Source organism: Dreissena polymorpha, chromosome 9 (genome assembly GCF_020536995.1).
Source record: "Dreissena polymorpha isolate Duluth1 chromosome 9, UMN_Dpol_1.0, whole genome shotgun sequence".
Lineage (NCBI taxonomy): Eukaryota > Metazoa > Mollusca > Bivalvia > Myida > Dreissenidae > Dreissena > Dreissena polymorpha.
The window spans coordinates 4,802,885-4,819,861 of NC_068363.1; the positions used below are offsets into that span (position 1 = coordinate 4,802,885).

At 34.1% G+C, this 16,977-nt stretch overlaps 1 protein-coding gene and 1 long non-coding RNA gene across 2 annotated transcripts; one reads left to right on the forward strand and one right to left on the reverse strand.

Moving 5' to 3' along the window:
- Positions 1-465: 465 nt before the first annotated feature.
- Positions 466-1,374, forward strand: LOC127844854 (lectin-like). The gene is made up of 3 exons (XM_052375379.1): positions 466-553; positions 704-844; positions 1,267-1,374. The coding sequence occupies exons 1-3, from the start codon at positions 483-485 to the stop codon at positions 1,292-1,294; spliced, it is 240 nt and encodes a 79-aa protein (XP_052231339.1). The 5' UTR covers positions 466-482; the 3' UTR covers positions 1,295-1,374.
- A 7,381-nt stretch (positions 1,375-8,755) lies between these two features.
- On the reverse strand, positions 8,756-11,161 carry LOC127846739 (uncharacterized). Its single transcript, XR_008033637.1, has 3 exons — positions 10,748-11,161; positions 10,187-10,361; positions 8,756-9,577 (listed from the first exon to the last, which is right to left on the reverse strand). It is a non-coding gene; the product is annotated as an uncharacterized LOC127846739 (long non-coding RNA).
- Positions 11,162-16,977: the final 5,816 nt, after the last annotated feature.

A 16,977-nucleotide genomic window follows, 5' to 3' on the forward strand; every position in this document is an offset into this window, starting at 1 on the left:
ATCATACTATAAGAGTTTACAAATCCATCGGTTAGCTATAACTATAAGCTTACTTTGACACACATATACGTGTGATCTTAAAATGCTGTTATATCTGAATTATATGACGTCAATTATAGATTTGTAATCAAAAGCGCATAATTGTGATCGTTAAAATAAAGTTTGAATGATAAACTAAGAACTACAATTACGTTACTACAACTGTTCAGCGTTAGCCAATTTATGGAACAAATGTGATTATGCCTCTATTGGCAATCTTATCAAATTAACCTCATTAGTCTCGTTTTCGATTCGTTTCATTTAACATTTTTGGGTTTCAAGCAAAAATATATTTAACTTCAAAGTTATGGTACTTTGATTATTCAAACATGTTAAAATGTGGACTCTACAATAGAGACAGATCAATTGTCGATTGCAAATTGGTTACTAGTATTTTAATACGTATTTTTTAATGCGCAACGGTTAACATTTAAGACCGCGGCATGCAGTTCTGGACTGATGGAACTGACAAAGACACAGAGGGGACGTGGATCTTGGGTACCACTGGCGAATAGTAAGTAGAAGTAGATTTTAGCAACATCCGTAACTAAAAATTGAAAATAACGTCTGTTATACATTTGTTATTATACGCAGTTTAAGCATAAATTGACTGTGTTGTTTTAAACATCTTGAACAGTAAATATCTTATGACTATATGTTGTAGTTTTGAGGTAACTGATTGGCAAACCGGCGAGCCGAACCAAATGGCGGGCGAAGAAGACTGTCTAACGTTCTTCCGTAACTATGACTACCGCTGGAACGACGAGCATTGTGATAGACGATATGGCTACGTGTGTGAGAAGGAGTAAGTTTCCAAATTATTGATTTTTTTTATATATTTTATTGAAATGTCACAATCCAGTATAAGATGAAAAGAAGAATGGAATATAACGTGGAAAACAATATAGAGTAACATTCATTCAACCAACGAGTAATAACCATTTAGAATTGTATTCAAGACAAATAAAAAACTTTAATTTATCGTGACTTAACACAATATAGACAAATGTGACAGAATAATAAAAATGTATTTTGACATATTAAAGCATCGTGTTTTTGCTATGGTTGTCGAGAGTTAAAATTTTAGCCGCAGCTAACAGATTTTATTGAACATGTAATGTTTGTTTTGTATTTGTCAGAATAAGAATGCAGCACAAGTTATTTCTTTCATGCTCTTTTGCAGTTGTTTTGTTCACTTGTTTAAAATGCGTTTATCAATCTTTTCAGAATGACATCAGTGATAGTGGTTGGATAACATGTTGGAGTTGCTACACACATGGCGTATCTTTTCGCTGGATAAAATGTATAGTAATAAACACGGTATACGCAACACGCATTCGGCATGGAGTTGATTGTGGCGTGTGCAGAAAAATGTCGTCTAATGTATTTTTCTTAAAAGAACTTTTTTAATTTCATGTTTATGGAGGGAATTTGCGGTGACATCTTTTTTGACAAAAGAACCATTCAGTCTAACACAGACATCCTGTTGGGATTTTTGTCTTTACTAAAAACATTTATTGCACTTCTGAAGCAACTTACGGAAATTAAACATTTCAGTTTTGATCAAACACCAGTTCCCTTTTCGTCTACCTGTGGTGTGTAAATATTACATCCGGACGCCATTGGCGTCATCAAATAAGTAAATACACCATTTATTTAAATGAGCAATAGCCAAACGAAGCGAAAATAATGTTATTGACAGATAACGGTACAAATTACAACTGGCATTTTTTCGTTTCATAAATGATTAATAGTATTCGGAATGTAACATCGCTTTTCAGAAGCAAAATGCACGGCTGGTTTATTTTGAATGATACTGCTTTCAACGCACACAACGTATAGGTACTTGCGTACTTTTCATACAGTTTCTTGTGAACGGTTTAGTGGTACAAAAGGTCGCACTTCTCTTTGCAGTCTGGAAAACATATTTGAGAACGCGTGTTAGTACCTTTTTTTCCCTAAAACACAACATGAACGAGTTATAAGTCTCGTAATCGATAACTTATTATTTCTTAATGCAAGTTAGTGCCCATTGTTTATTTAGCAAACATTCGTTTTTCTGAAGGCAATCATTAAAAGCTCTAAAGACAGCAAGATGGGATGATAATACGCCAAGAACACTAACTGGCTACATACTGTTATGCATATGAGTATAAATTCTGACAACCGACTTAAACCTGTTTTAGTTTTTGTTATAAAATGACCGATAGTCGTGATATGACTATCAATGCAATCCATTAAGTCGTTACAAAACATGACGTTATTATTGCTAACATTATGTGTATTAAAACGACACGGGGTCTTAGGGATGCCTTTTTTAGAAACGCGTATGGGTTACGAAAGTCTTTTGATGTTGAGTTGCAAAAACACAATATGATTTATTGCATTTTGATTTCTTCTGTTTTAATATTACTTTTATGTTATTTGCACAATTTGTTCCAACTAAAGAATGTATAGTTTATAACATTAATTGTCTCTCCTTTTTGACGATGCTGCTGCAGCGAAGCAGCTCGTCTAAGTTATCATACCATGAAAAAATTCTCCACAATGGCGACCTACGTAAAAGACCGAGCCAGTTCAATTGAGATAGCTCGATTTTTCTAATCGACATATCTCGCTGTTTTCATTGATAACATTCACCTAGCAGAGTTGCTGTTCGTGCCTCAACATACAACAATGGCCCCGCCCATGAGAAAATGTTGACACTCGTGTCAAAACTTTCTTACAGCATAAATCGGCTTGTTTGGCTATTTAGAAACTGTCATTTAGGATACATGAGTTATTTATTCACTAAATCTCCGCTAATGACAAAAATGGATGGAATTCGAAGGATATATTCGATGTGAAATAAGGACTTTCTGGATCTTGACAGCTTGACACGGCAAAACGGGCATACTGGTATTTTTAGTTATCAATTTAAGTCACATCATTTTGCTTTATAAATTGCATTCGAGCATTTTGCGACTTATTGAATGATTATGATACCCGATATCAACATAACATATGGGATTTGCAGATCACCAAGCTGTCCTGAAATTCAACATTGATTACAAAGTCTTTACTCAAATTACTTGTTTGTATTTTTTCTTCTTTCTATTTAAGTACTTGATATCATTTTAAAGTTAAATGAACTGTATCACAGTAAAATAGACATTAAGGCGATTGTGGCCAGTTTGGATCCAGATCAGCCTGCAGTCGCTTGAAAGCTGTTTGCTTAAAAGCGGTTTTCTGACAATAACAAATAGTTTAATGAGATACTGATTTGACTGCCCTTTTCCTGTGACCTGGCTCAAATAATAGAATTGTCATAAATCAAATGATTTTATTTCAAACATTTATCAAGTGCTTTTTTCCTGGCCCCTCGGGATCAATGACTCCAGCACTTTTTTCGTGTTGAGAATTGAGTACTGCTTAAGGCGATTCTAGGGGGCGTGAGATATGTTGCATCGTCCATTATCTCTCATGAACCGATTCAATAAAACCGAGTCGGAAATATTTGACTTAATTTTTGTTTGGTTGCTCTCGAGGGATCGAAAAATGTCTTCCTAAACAGCCTAGTGGTAGAGTGCCGACTTTGATTGCAGGAGGTTGCGCTGCGGGTTTGATCCCCAGAAGCGACATTGAACACTAGCCAACTTTGTTATCTAAAAGGCTGCTAAACCTGATATACTAAGATAATGTGAATTTTCTCTCACATGATGTCCATCAGTTATATTATATAAAAACTCACAGCAGTAGTAAACAATTGGACAATAATTAATGAACGCATCTTTCATTTGTCTTTGACACTTTGAATTTGACATGGCCTAGATTAAAATATGTGACTTGACTTTACAAGCACTCTTGTGGCAGAACTAAAGTGTAAATGTACCATTGAAGATCATCTAAATCCAGATTTGCTATTATGGAAGTGTGGAAAGTTTTAAGGTTGTGACAAGTATTTAAAGCAAAAATGGGTCATTACCGAGAGGCCACAACTGATCTATGACTGTTTTAAAACAAGTAAAAGCAGTGCCCGATTCAGATTTCCTTACATAGTTCAATATAAATTAATTTCAGAAGCCTGGTAACAGTTTAACGTATATGTTACCAATGTGTCAGACCAGGGCCTTGGTTTTGAAATCTAGGACATGCATGGTCAGATGACGACATTAAAGATTATACATTTTTTCAAACACATATAAATGCAAACATGTATCTGTAACTAATGTAGATGTTATAAATAGTAAAATGCACTAACTCAGAAGGCATTTGACTTTTCTGCTGGTGCGTTGGCACACCAGGTGGCTCGGTTGCAAAGGTTTGATGGAATGCTTGGATGTGTTGTTACATTATATACAGTACATAAAACTGTATTATTTCAAATATGTTTGCATCTAGTTTACTTATATTGATAATATTTACAAAATTAATGTATATGAATGATAAACTTGACTGAAATCAATTAAATGATACTGAAATCATGACAGTAATTTATACTGGTAATTATTTGATATATGTTGCTTGATACAATCATGCACATCTATATCAAATGAGATAATACTGTAACTTCAATGATGAATTTCAGTGAATTAAATTAAATCCAAAATGTAAGTCACTCCCAGCTCTCTCCCGCAGCGCGCATACCTAAAGGTCCTGTTGTGTACCTATCCAGATCCAGATCCAAAAATAGTATACATAATTATGTATCATGTTGTTTAGAAGGGATGATTTTCCCTCTGCTGTATCAATGTATTGTGTTACTTCTTTAATCAGTGTGTTTAAAGATATATAAACATAGCTCCAGTGTCAGAGCTCCAGGCAATGAATATTTGACCCCCTGATCTTTTTTTCTAATGGATGTTTTAGCTAGTTCCTGCATTCAATACCGTCAAATATATGTTAAGTAGTATCAGTACACATTTGTCGATTAAATTTGCACATTATATATTATTTTTAGTATTAAAAAGATATAGTACAAATGTTCATGCTTTATGAATTACATGTAAGAGCCTTTGTCAAGCGGTATTTAAACATTTTTTAACTAGAGCTTTGTCACAGACGTGACGTATACCCCCATATGCTGCATTGACACAGACTATTTTGCATTCTGTCTTCACAAAACAAGAGAAGCTAATCTATGGCGATTTTTAAGAATTATCATGCCATTATCATTTATGGCCATTTTGACCTTCGAACTCTTGAATTCTTTCGCATGACAAGCCATCCAATGACTGTGAACAAAATAAATGTACAGAGTTATTGTAAAATCTCACAATGAATGTCATAGTTATGGCCCGGACAAGCTTTTTTATGGTCATTTTTTACCTTTGAACTCAAAGTGTGACCTCGACCTTGGAGATATCGACATAATTCTTTCGTGTGGCACACTGTCCAATGATGGTGAACGAATGATTTTAAAATCTCACAATGAACGACATAGTTATTCCCCGGACAAGCTCATTTTTGGCCATTTTCGACTTTTGAACTCAAACTGTGACCTTGGCCTTTGAGATATTGACGTAATGTTTTCGCCCGACGCACCGTCCAATGATGGTGAACAAATGTGCCAAATGATTTTAAAATCTCACAATGTACGACATAGGTTTGGCCCGGACAAGCTCATTTATGGCCATTTTTGATCTTTGAACTCAAGTGTGACCTTGACCTTGGAGATATCAACGTATTTTTTTCGCGCGACACACTGTCCAATGATGGTGAACAAATGTGCCAAATGATTTTAAAATCTTACAATAAAAGACAAAGTTATGGCACGGCCAAGCATTTTACCTTTGAACTCAAAGTGTGACCTTGACCTTTGAGATATTGACGTACTTCTTTCACGTGACACACCGTCCCATGATGGTGAACAAATGTACCAAGTCATTTCAAAATCTAACGATAAATGACACAGTTATGGTCCGGACAAACTTTTTGTTTAAAACGCACTAAGTGACCCCCTGACCTAGTTTTTGACACGACATGACCCATATTAAAACTTGACCTATACATCATCTAGATACAACATCTTACCAAGTTTGGTGAAGATCGGATGAAATTTTCGGGACAGACCGACAGACAGACTGACAGACAGACCGACAAAGTGACTCCTATATAGCCCCCATTACCAGTAATGGGGGTATAATAATGATAAAATGTTCTGTAATGTATACCCATTTTCTCTTGAGCACTGGCCAGATATAAAATGTATACCATTTAACTACTTTTATATGAAGCCATGACCAGATCACAAATGTATATCCCTTTTCTCTGGCACCCTGGTCATTTCCTAATGATCACCTAACAAACACCTATCAAAAAGGAAAGTTATATGCAGAACACTTCATTATATGCAATGGTTGAATGAAATACTTCAGAAAATAATTGACATCCTTTTCACATGAAAATTTCACTTTCACAGTCATGGAAAAAGAGCCTGCACTACACAGATAAAAAATAAATACTTTTTATTTGTGGATCACCCCATATCTTGATACTCTATTTACATAAATATCTCAAGTTTCAATGAAATCCGGACAAAAAATGTATTTTATGTCCTAATTGCCATGGCTATTGTTATCAGATTATTATAATCTCAATCAGTATATTTATATCATTATTTATGCTTTGTGTATTGTAAACATATACACAATCATGCAGTTACATGATAGCAATAAATAATAACAAAGCCACCCATACTATAAAGGTCATTGGCAGAGCCTATGGTAAAAAATGTGATCACATTGAGTGTTATCGCCCTCTCGTGCCAGCAAAAACAACGCGTTGACAGGTTGTCATTTTTGACAGTTCTACTTTCACTTTCATAAAAAAACAATTATGTGGCTGAGAAAAATATCGCCATGGCTTATTGAATAACTTTTCTGTACATTTCTTCAATAAACTTACATCAATACACAATTTTCTTCATTAATTCAAACATTCTTGTCAGGCTACCGCTTTGGTTACATATTTCGCTTACATTTTAACGCGCGTAGGTAGGACCGCATTACCGCTTACGAAATGTGTATTCATACACTTGCCTTCGAGGTTCTCATCCGATGTTTGACGGAAAGGGCCGAAAATGTGCGATTGTGGGTCAAGATTCCCACGGGTACTACTTCCCTATACCCCCATTTTTTTCCGTGCCCAAAATTTTTCGTACCCATTTTTTTTTCGTACCCAATTGTTATTCGTATCCATTTTTTTTTCGTACCCAAATTTTATTCGTACCCATGTTTTTTCGTACCCAATATTTTGCACTCAATTTTTTCTAACCCAAATTTTCGTACCCAATTTTTTTTTCGTACCTACATGCACAATTGTGGTGATGTAGATAAACTTAAATTGATGCTTTTATATCCATCCTCTTCAAAAGCATCGTCACACCAGTACTGTCAGTACTTTGATTATAAAGGTTATTCATCCGTATCTACAAATAATACTACTTATCGCCTTATCGTTTTCTAAATTATTATATCATTATGAGGATATCAACGTTTCTAATCCATTAATTCATTGCCTATATTGAAGCAGGTCATTAGCAGCTATTTGCACCTAGACATATCATTTGAGCTACGTGATGTGAAAATAGGTCTTTTGACAAATGCGACCAGTGAAGCTCGAGACCAGCCTGTGTATTTACGCAGTCTGGTCCTTGTCCGCTAGAAAGTAGAGCACAGTTTCGTGTTTTCTTCAGCGGACATGGTAGCTTCTGATCAGAATGCGAAATGCACAGGCTTGTCTCTTAATACGCTGACCGCATTTAAATAAAAAGACCCATGTTCGCATGACTCGGTCTTTTTGTTTTTAATTATTAAATCGATCGCAAACACTATTGCAAACCACATTTTATATATTAATCATGGCGATGACATGCGATTACAAAGTTTCATCACTCGGTTTAACATCAGAATGTTCTGATTATTGACTGTTGATAGAAATGCTGACCGACTATTTTTAACAAAGCAGAACGTTGAAGACAAGTTAGTTATTAGATCACACGTGGCTTCTCACATGTCTTCTCCACACGTTCCTGCCATATTTTAGATTTAGAAGGTCACTGCGCCAATGCTTATTTGTATTCAGCTTTGCTGTGTGATATTGTCTGGCAGCGAGTTGTTGGGGAATTAGTCGCTCGCTATGAAAAAGGAACACCTCACACATTTCTTGTGATGCATTTTTGGCAACGATATTCACCAAAGATTCTAAACCGTATGTGTAACGAGAGAATACTTCTTACTATTTGGTTGACCTTGTAAAGGAGACATGCATGCTATTACAACGCAGTGTTACAAATTAAACCCGTTACTAGTGTACAGTAAGCAATGAATGTTCTCTTTAATCGCGAGGAAAACAGACCAATGTCTAGTCTACAGCTTTATCTCTCTCTCTCTATGAGCACTGTTTACAGCCTTTGGCCATGGGATGTTGACATGTATCATATTTTCTTCATTCCACCTTGTCGGCGATATCGCCTCTTGTCACATCATTGATTATTATTTGAAATGTGTTCCAAGCTTCTTAATTAAATTTAGTTTAAAACTATGTTAATTGATCATAACGCTTGCAGCAAACAATCTAGTAAAATGTAAACAAATAAACCAATGGAAATTGTATTATTTGTTTCTCAATTTATTCAATAAAAGAAAAAAATATAATGTTGTGTTACTCGTTAAAACTTGAGTATGTTATTCGATTGAGTTTAAGCAAACAAAAGACAATTCAAATAGTGGTAGTTCATGATAATAAAAAAAAAACAATTGTATTTAATTAATGCAAACATTTCGTTGAAATAGAATCAAATTATACACTTATGGAATCTGATTAAATTGTCCATGATGATTTTTTTTTAATTAAGCAATATTATACACTGTAACATTAAATATATGTAATACATATTAGTAAAACCACACCTGGTTTATTGGGACAATACTGAAATATTCGTGTAATATGTTCATTAACGTGTTCAATAACTCCCTTTATTCAATAAACATTAAAAAAAAACTATGCACCATGTATGTCGTATGAAAACGAGGCTTAATACAAGCGCGTGAACTGAAGTCCCGTGTTATCATCTGTCCAAATATATGAGATTTTTCTGTTCCAAGTCCGTCTATTTTTGCAATAATTCCACTTAAGAACAATAAATCCGTCCTGTATTCAAATGTGTATATTACAAGTATGTAAGTATTAAGATAGATTGTTAGTGCACGTAAAACGGCATAAAAATACATTTTAATGCATACTACAAAATATGCATTCATCAATGGTAACTTAAGATATGAATTCCATGTTTCAACACAGTCATGTATTACATCGTGTGTTACATAGTTATTCATTATAAAAATGTTCTTGAGACCATCGCGTTCAAAGATCATTTTAAGATGCATAAGGTTGAGTCTAGAGCCAGCTATAATATTTATGTTGTTGCAGCATTGAACACATGACTGTAAACAAGAACACTCAGTGACTGCAAGTTCCTAGCTTTTTTTCTGCGTTGAATTTGAGTCAATAATCTGTCTGGTTTCATTTTCCTCCTGCACAGGTAAACAGCATATCACTGAAAAGACAACACCATCGTTCCTTTGAAGTTGATATAAGACTAGTACATGTAGTTATATTCAGGCAGGTTCATAAGAACTTCAATAAGTTTCAGTCGAAGAAAATTATGCATAATTGCAAATTGTGTATGAATAATTTTAACCATTTTTATTTATTAAAATAAAAATATTTGGTCTTTTCTTATTTATTTGGCTTCAATAAGCCTTCTCAAAGTTGTTTCTATAAATTGACAACATTTTCTTCATGTTATTTAACAAAACAATCATATACAGATGTTAAATACACAAGCACTTGTATAGGAGTAAGAACTGACATTAGTGTTTCACGAGAAGTGTGACAATCCATTATGATATGCGTCATCGTTTTTATTTATTCAGACATTCACGACATAGCATGTCATTACTAGTATTTTATATGATACACCCTTTTAAACTGGATTAATAAGTAAGTGTAAACACCACATATATACATTCTTCATCCAAATGGTAATACCAAATACATGTATAATCCCTACTGGATATGAAACTGACTATTAACGTTACATTGTATTTATTACTCAAAACATTGCTTCTACATTAACAATCACATAAATCAGTGAAATACCTACTTTGTTTCCATCTTATAAGCCTGTCTGCTATAAAGGAGATAGTTGAAACTCGATGAATGGTCCTTCCCACATGTATTTCCATTTTCTTTAAGTTCAATTTCAATTGATCATTGGAACAAAAGTGTTGACAAAAAGTAATTAACCGTTCCTGGACCACAAATGTTGTTGATCATTGCTGAAAAGATAATAAATATGCAGCATTTTAATTTGGATAACCATAATACATAATTTAGGTGATCACACAAGTAGCAGTCATTGGCATATCATTTTCAGAATAGTAATTTTAGTATTTGGGACATAATATACCTTTTTGTTTTTTGTTTGAGGAAAACATCATTACTTGGTCATAAAATTCAAATATGCTGTCCTTGATTTCCATGCATTTACAACACAACATTTTCCTTACATGGCATATTTTCTTTTTCAAAATGAAAGCAAATATGAGCTTGATTATGTGGTAAAAATCACTGACAGGGTGCAATTTTCCTACAAAATCTACTTTACTCCAATTATGAATAATGAAACTGTTATACTTGAAAAAAAAATGCATAATCCATGTACGTTCCTGTTCCGAGCTTTGTGTTGATAGCAAAACAAGGCATTCCTTTCTTGAAAAGTTGAAGACTCTTCTTTACGTGATGGGTTTTGCCGTACGATAACCCGTTCACATGGCTACAGTCATCACACAAGCATAAAGCCACTTTATCCCCTTTTACTTCACCAACAATATTAAATTCTGTAATTGACACGGGATCTTAACGTTACATTGGTCAAAATTTTCAAGCGTTTGACATTCGTATTTCCAGGAATCGTTTTCTTCATAAATATCAACACTACCATGCATTAGTTGACGTTTATCATTAACCCCAGTCACATTTATATGAACAATAATAACACTTTTATTAATCTGTCTCTTTCAATATAGCAAATTGCTTTTTCTTTAAACGACCCAATCTGTCAGGTTCAATGTCGGCCATATTTGTTGTCATTGTATATTGTTTGCGAGTCCTACATTAAGTATTTCTTAGCGTATTTATAGAATATTCGTAGTTTTCCGCACATTCCCGGAAAACGTTTTGGAGTGACGGATATGTACGAAAGAAGGCTATATTGCACGAAGTTCATTAGAGTACTAATACCTTAAAAAATGTATCAGAAAATATTCTTCTTACTGTCTCCGTAGACACTCGTATATTTTCGGCCTAGACCGTCAAGTGAGGAACTTAATCTCGCATGAATATGCAAACAATAATAAAAACTATTTCGTACCCAATGTTTAGCAATTTTGCTTCAATAATATTGTTTTACACGTTTTATGACACTGTCATGTTATATAGTGATGTTCTGTATACAATTCGGGTTATTGAGATCTGCGAAGAACTTCTTTGCAGGGACCTATTTGTTTGTATAGGTCCCTGTTCTTTGATTGCGCATAAATGACCGCCAATTGGTACATCGGACTTTTGGGAATTCATTCATTCGTGGGTTTTGGCAGCCATCCAATTCTGACTGTCTCAGGAATTTGTATCATTACTATGGCCTTAGTGCTTCGCCCCAGGCCAAAAACGAGCGTCAATTTTAATTAAACAGTATCAATTCTTTGAAACTTATAATAAGCCGAGCGATGGCAACACAATTGATGTTTTATCGTTAATCAAAATGCAACAATAAAACATTAAGAATGTAATTTAATAATGTACTAAAAATGTCCCTTAAGTGAAATACATATTGAAATAAATTGCACATGCACCGGTTGTTAAAATAGCAGCTTGATATTTTTATTAATTACGTTTGCATAATTCAGTATTAATTCTGAATGACAATGATTTCACATAGATTGTGCCACAAAAAGAAACGCTATATTATTTATAATCCAGTTTCATTCATTCGCAGAGTAAATGAAAGTAAAGTATATCGCACATAGAATAAAAGATTTAACAATTATGTATGGGTATGCTTGTGAATCCAGAAAGCGTGCGATGCCCTACAGTCACACTTGGTGATCATCATGACATCAGAAGAGAATCATTTTGTGCAAAACGAACTTCGGAAGCTACGCATTACAAGTAATCAATGTATTGGATCACGAAAGAATTTAATTATGGAGTTTGCCTCCAATAGAATTATATTCAGAAATATTAGCCAACAAAGCTCTGTCCCCAAAGGATTCGAATTGAAGTATTTTGTATAAACACCACTTTTTCATTATGGCTTATGTAAATAACGTAGGCAGATTTTACTTCTATTAAGGGACCTACGTGTCAAGAAACAACAAAAGCAGATACATTATTTTTTTTCTAAATTATACATTAGCAAAATTGTAAAAACCCGTCAACACAAGTATTTACATTTTTTTTTTTAATTTGAAGATATTTTTAAAAAATTTCAAAATTCTCAGTGTGTCAATATTTAAAATAACGACAAAAACAGTGAACATGTATGCACTTAAAATGGCATAGAACTATTTTTTTATTTTTTTTTCTGGGGAATAGTAAGGACACATATTCTCGTATTATGTTATTTTCACACATTTAATGCATTTTAATGCCGCATCATAATATATGAGTGTACAATTCCTATGTTAGCTAAAACGATTAGCTTACTTTGACACGCAGGTGGTTAGCTTGTGGCTACGATATTACCTTTGTTTACATACTTTCAATTGGCGGACATTTTAACACACACGAGTGATTTAATTGGTCCAACGCGAAGGTGTGTCTTTACTCCTGAAGATTTCATGCTTGAATCGGATCTGATCGATGACGAGTAGGTTACATGAGTTGTGTATCGTGTTATTTCTTAAAATTTGACCAAGCATTTGTAAATATATTACACGATATTTACGTTTCCAGAAAGGAAATTCATTTTTGAGTTTAGTAAGACCAAGTTTATGGTAATCGCTGCACAATTGATGAAGTTATGGCTGTTCAAAGCGATGCACCCTGTTTTCAAGTGATTCCGAGTTGAATACCTTGTTATATAAATAAATACATAAATAACTAATTGAATATATATTTTTAGAGAAGTTATTTTTTTATTATACTTAGATTATTTTCATAACGTTTTTCCTTATTAATATCAAAGCCACAATTTAACAACCGGTGCTTTGACACACATACACGTGTGATCATAATATAATGTTATATCGAAAAAATATGACGTAAAGTATAGATTTGTCATCAAAAGTGTATAATGGGGATCGTTAAAATAAAGTATGAATGATACATTTAGAACTACAGTTACGTTACTATAGCCCTAAAGCGTTAGCCAATATATGGAACATTCACTTCAATAAACGTGAGTATGCATCTTTTGGCAACCTTATCAAATTAGCCTCATTACTCTCGTTTTCGATCCGTTTCATTAAATAGCTGTGTGTTTAATAAAATTTTTATTTAATGTCAAAGTTCAAGTAAATTTAATATTCAAACATGTTACAATGTGGGCTCTACAATAAAGACAGACCAATTGTCGATTGCAAATTGGTAACTAGTAATTTTTAATGCGAAACAGTTAACATTTCAGACCGCAACATGCAGTTCTGGGCTGATGGAACGGACAAAGACACAGAGGGAACTTGGATCTGGGGCACCACTGGAGAACAGTAAGTAGAAGCAGATTTTAGCAACATCCGTTACTAAAAATTGCAGATAACGACTGTTATACCTTTGTCATTATACGCGGTTTAATCATCAATATACGATGTTACTTTAGCTCTTTAAGTAAATGTCTTATGACTATATGTTGTAGTTTTGAGATATCTGACTGGCAAGCCGGCGAGCCGAACCATGAAGCGGGCGAAGAAGACTGTCTTACGTTATTCCGTAACTATGACTACCACTGGAATGACGACCTTTGTGATAGACTATTAGGCTACGTGTGTGAGAAGGAGTAAGTGTCCAAAATATTGATTTTTATATGTTATTTAAATGTCACACTGAAGTATTAGATAAAATGAAGATTGGAATGTAACGTGGGAAACAATATAGAGTAAGAGTCATTCAATCAACGAGTTATAATCATTTATAATGATATTCAAGACAACTAAATAACTGTTATTTATCGTGACTTAACACAATATAGACAAGTGTGAAAGAATAATGAACCTGTACTTTGACATATTAAAGCATCGTGCACTTACTATGGTAGTCGAGAGTCAAAGTTTTAGCCACAGCTAACAGAAATTCAGTTTTTGAAACTCTTTCATTTTTAGTGAACATGCGATGTTATTTTTGTATTTGTCAGAATAAGAATGCAGCACCAGTTTTTTCTTTCATGCTCTTTTGCAGTTGTTTTGTTAACATGTTTAAAATGCGTTTATCAATCTTTTCAGAATGACATCAGTGATAGTGGTTGGATAAAATGGTGGATTTGCTACACACATAGCGTATCTTTTCGCTGGATAAAAGGTATAGTAATAAACACGGTATACGCTACACGCATTTGGCATGGAGTTGATTGTGGCGTGTGCAGAAACATGTCGCCTATTTTTTTTAAAAAACAGTTTAAATGCCAGACGGAAATGTTTCATTTTGATAAAAGAAACATTCAGTTTATGACAGACATCCTGTTGGGAATTTTGTCTTTACAAGAAACATTTATTGCACTTCTGAAGTAATTTACGGAAATTAAACATTTCATTTTTGTCAAAGACCAGTTCCCTTTGCGTCTACCTGTGGTGTTAAATATTACATCCGGACGCCATTGGCGTCATCAAATAAGTGAATACACAATTTGTTTAAATGAGCAATAACCAAATGAAGCGAACATACTGTTATTGACAGAGAACGGTACACATTTCAACTGGCAATTATTTGTTTCATAAATAATGAATAGTATTTGGAATGTAACATTGCGCTTCAGAAGCAACTGCATGGCTGGTTTATTTTAAATGATACTGCTTTCAACGCACATAACGTACAGGTACGTGCGTACTTTTCATAAAGTTGTATATGAACGATTTAGTGGTACAAAAAGTCGCACTTCTCTTTGCAGTCTGGAAAACATAACATATTATGATAACGCGTGTTTGTACTAAGGCGTTCGTGTTTTTCCTAAAATACAGCATAAATGAGGAATAAGTATTGTATCCGATAGCTTATTGATTCACATTGCAAGTTAATGCACATTAATTATTTTGCAATTATTTGTTTTTTCTTAAGGAATTCATTGAATGCTCTTAAGACAGCAAACTGGGATGATAATTCGCCAACATTTCAATTTAAGACACTAACTGGCATCATACCGTTGTGGATATGGGTATAAATTCTGACAACCAATTTAAACCTTTTTTTATAAAATGACCGATCGACGTGATTTGACTATCAATGCAATCCATTAAGTTGTTAAAAAACATGACGTTATTATTGCTAACATTCTGTATATTAAAACGACACGGAGTCTTAAGGATGCCTCTTTTACAAACGCGTATGGGTTACGAAAGTCTTTTGATGTTGAGTTGCAAAACACAATATGATTTATTGCACTTTGATTTCTTCAGTTTTAATATTACGTTTTAATGTGATTTGCACAATTTGTTCTAACTAAAGAATGTATAGTTTATAACACAAATTGTCTCTCCTTTTTAAAATGTTTATTCATCAGTATCTACAATGTATTCTACTTATCGCCTTATCGTTTTCTAAATTATTATATCATTATGAGGATATCAACGTTTCTAATCCATTAATTTATTGCCTATATTGAAGCAGGTCATAAGCAGCTATTTGCACCTAGACATATCATTTGAGCAACGTGATGTGAAAATAGGTCTTTTGACAAATGCGACCAGTGAAGCTCGAGACCAGCCTGTGTATTTACGCAGTCTGGTCCTTGTCCGCTAGAAAGTAGAGCACAGTTTCGTGTTTTCTTCAGCGGACATGGTAGCTTCTGATCAGAATGCGAAATGCGAAGGCTTGTCTCTTAATACGCTGACGGCATTGATATACAAAGACCCATGTTCGCATGACTCGGTATTTTTGTTTTTAATAATTAAAATCGATCGCAAACACTATTGAAAACCACATTTTATATATTAATCATGGCGATGACATGCGATTACAAAGTTTCGTCACTCGGTTTAACATCAGAATGTTCTGATTATTGACTGTTGATAGAAATGCTGACCGACCATTTATCTCAAACCAGAACGTTGAAGACAAGTTAGTTATTAGATCACACGTGGCTTCTCACATGTCTTCTCCACACGTTCTTGCCATATTTTAGATTTAGAAGGTCACTGCGCCGATGCTTATTTCTAATCAGCTTTGCTGTGTGATATTGTCTGGCAGCGAGTTGTTGGGGAATTAGTCGCTCGCTATGAAAAAGGAACACCTCACACATTTCTTGTGATGCATTTTTGGCAACGATATTCACCAAAGATTCTTAACCGTATGTGTAACGAGAGAATACTTCCAACTATTTGGTTGACCTTGTATAGGAGAAATGCATGCTATTACAACGCAGTGTTATAAATTAAACCCGTTACTAGTGTACAGTAAGCAATGAATGTTCTCTTTAATCGTGAGGAAAACAGACCAATGTCTAGTCTACCGCTTTAACTCTCTCTTGGAGCGCTGTTTACAGCCTGTGGCCATGGAACGTTGACAGTTTCATTTTTTTTCATTCCACCATGTCGGCGATATCGCCTCTTGTCACATCATTGATTATCATTTGAAATGTGTCCAAAGCTTCTTAATTCAAATTAAGGTAAACCTATGTAAATTGATCACAACGCTGGCGGCAAACTATCTGGTAAAATTTTAACAAATAAACCAATATACATTTTATCA

Excerpts from the sequence above, each read along its gene's own strand:
- LOC127844854 (XM_052375379.1), top strand. The coding sequence starts at position 483 with ATGCAGTTCTGGACTGATGGAACTGACAAAGACACAGAGGGGACGTGG. Across the intron at positions 554-703 it reads TTGGGTACCACTGGCGAATA|TTTTGAGGTAACTGATTGGC; the intron begins GTAAGTAGAAGT and ends TATATGTTGTAG. Across the intron at positions 845-1,266 it reads GGCTACGTGTGTGAGAAGGA|AATGACATCAGTGATAGTGG; the intron begins GTAAGTTTCCAA and ends CAATCTTTTCAG.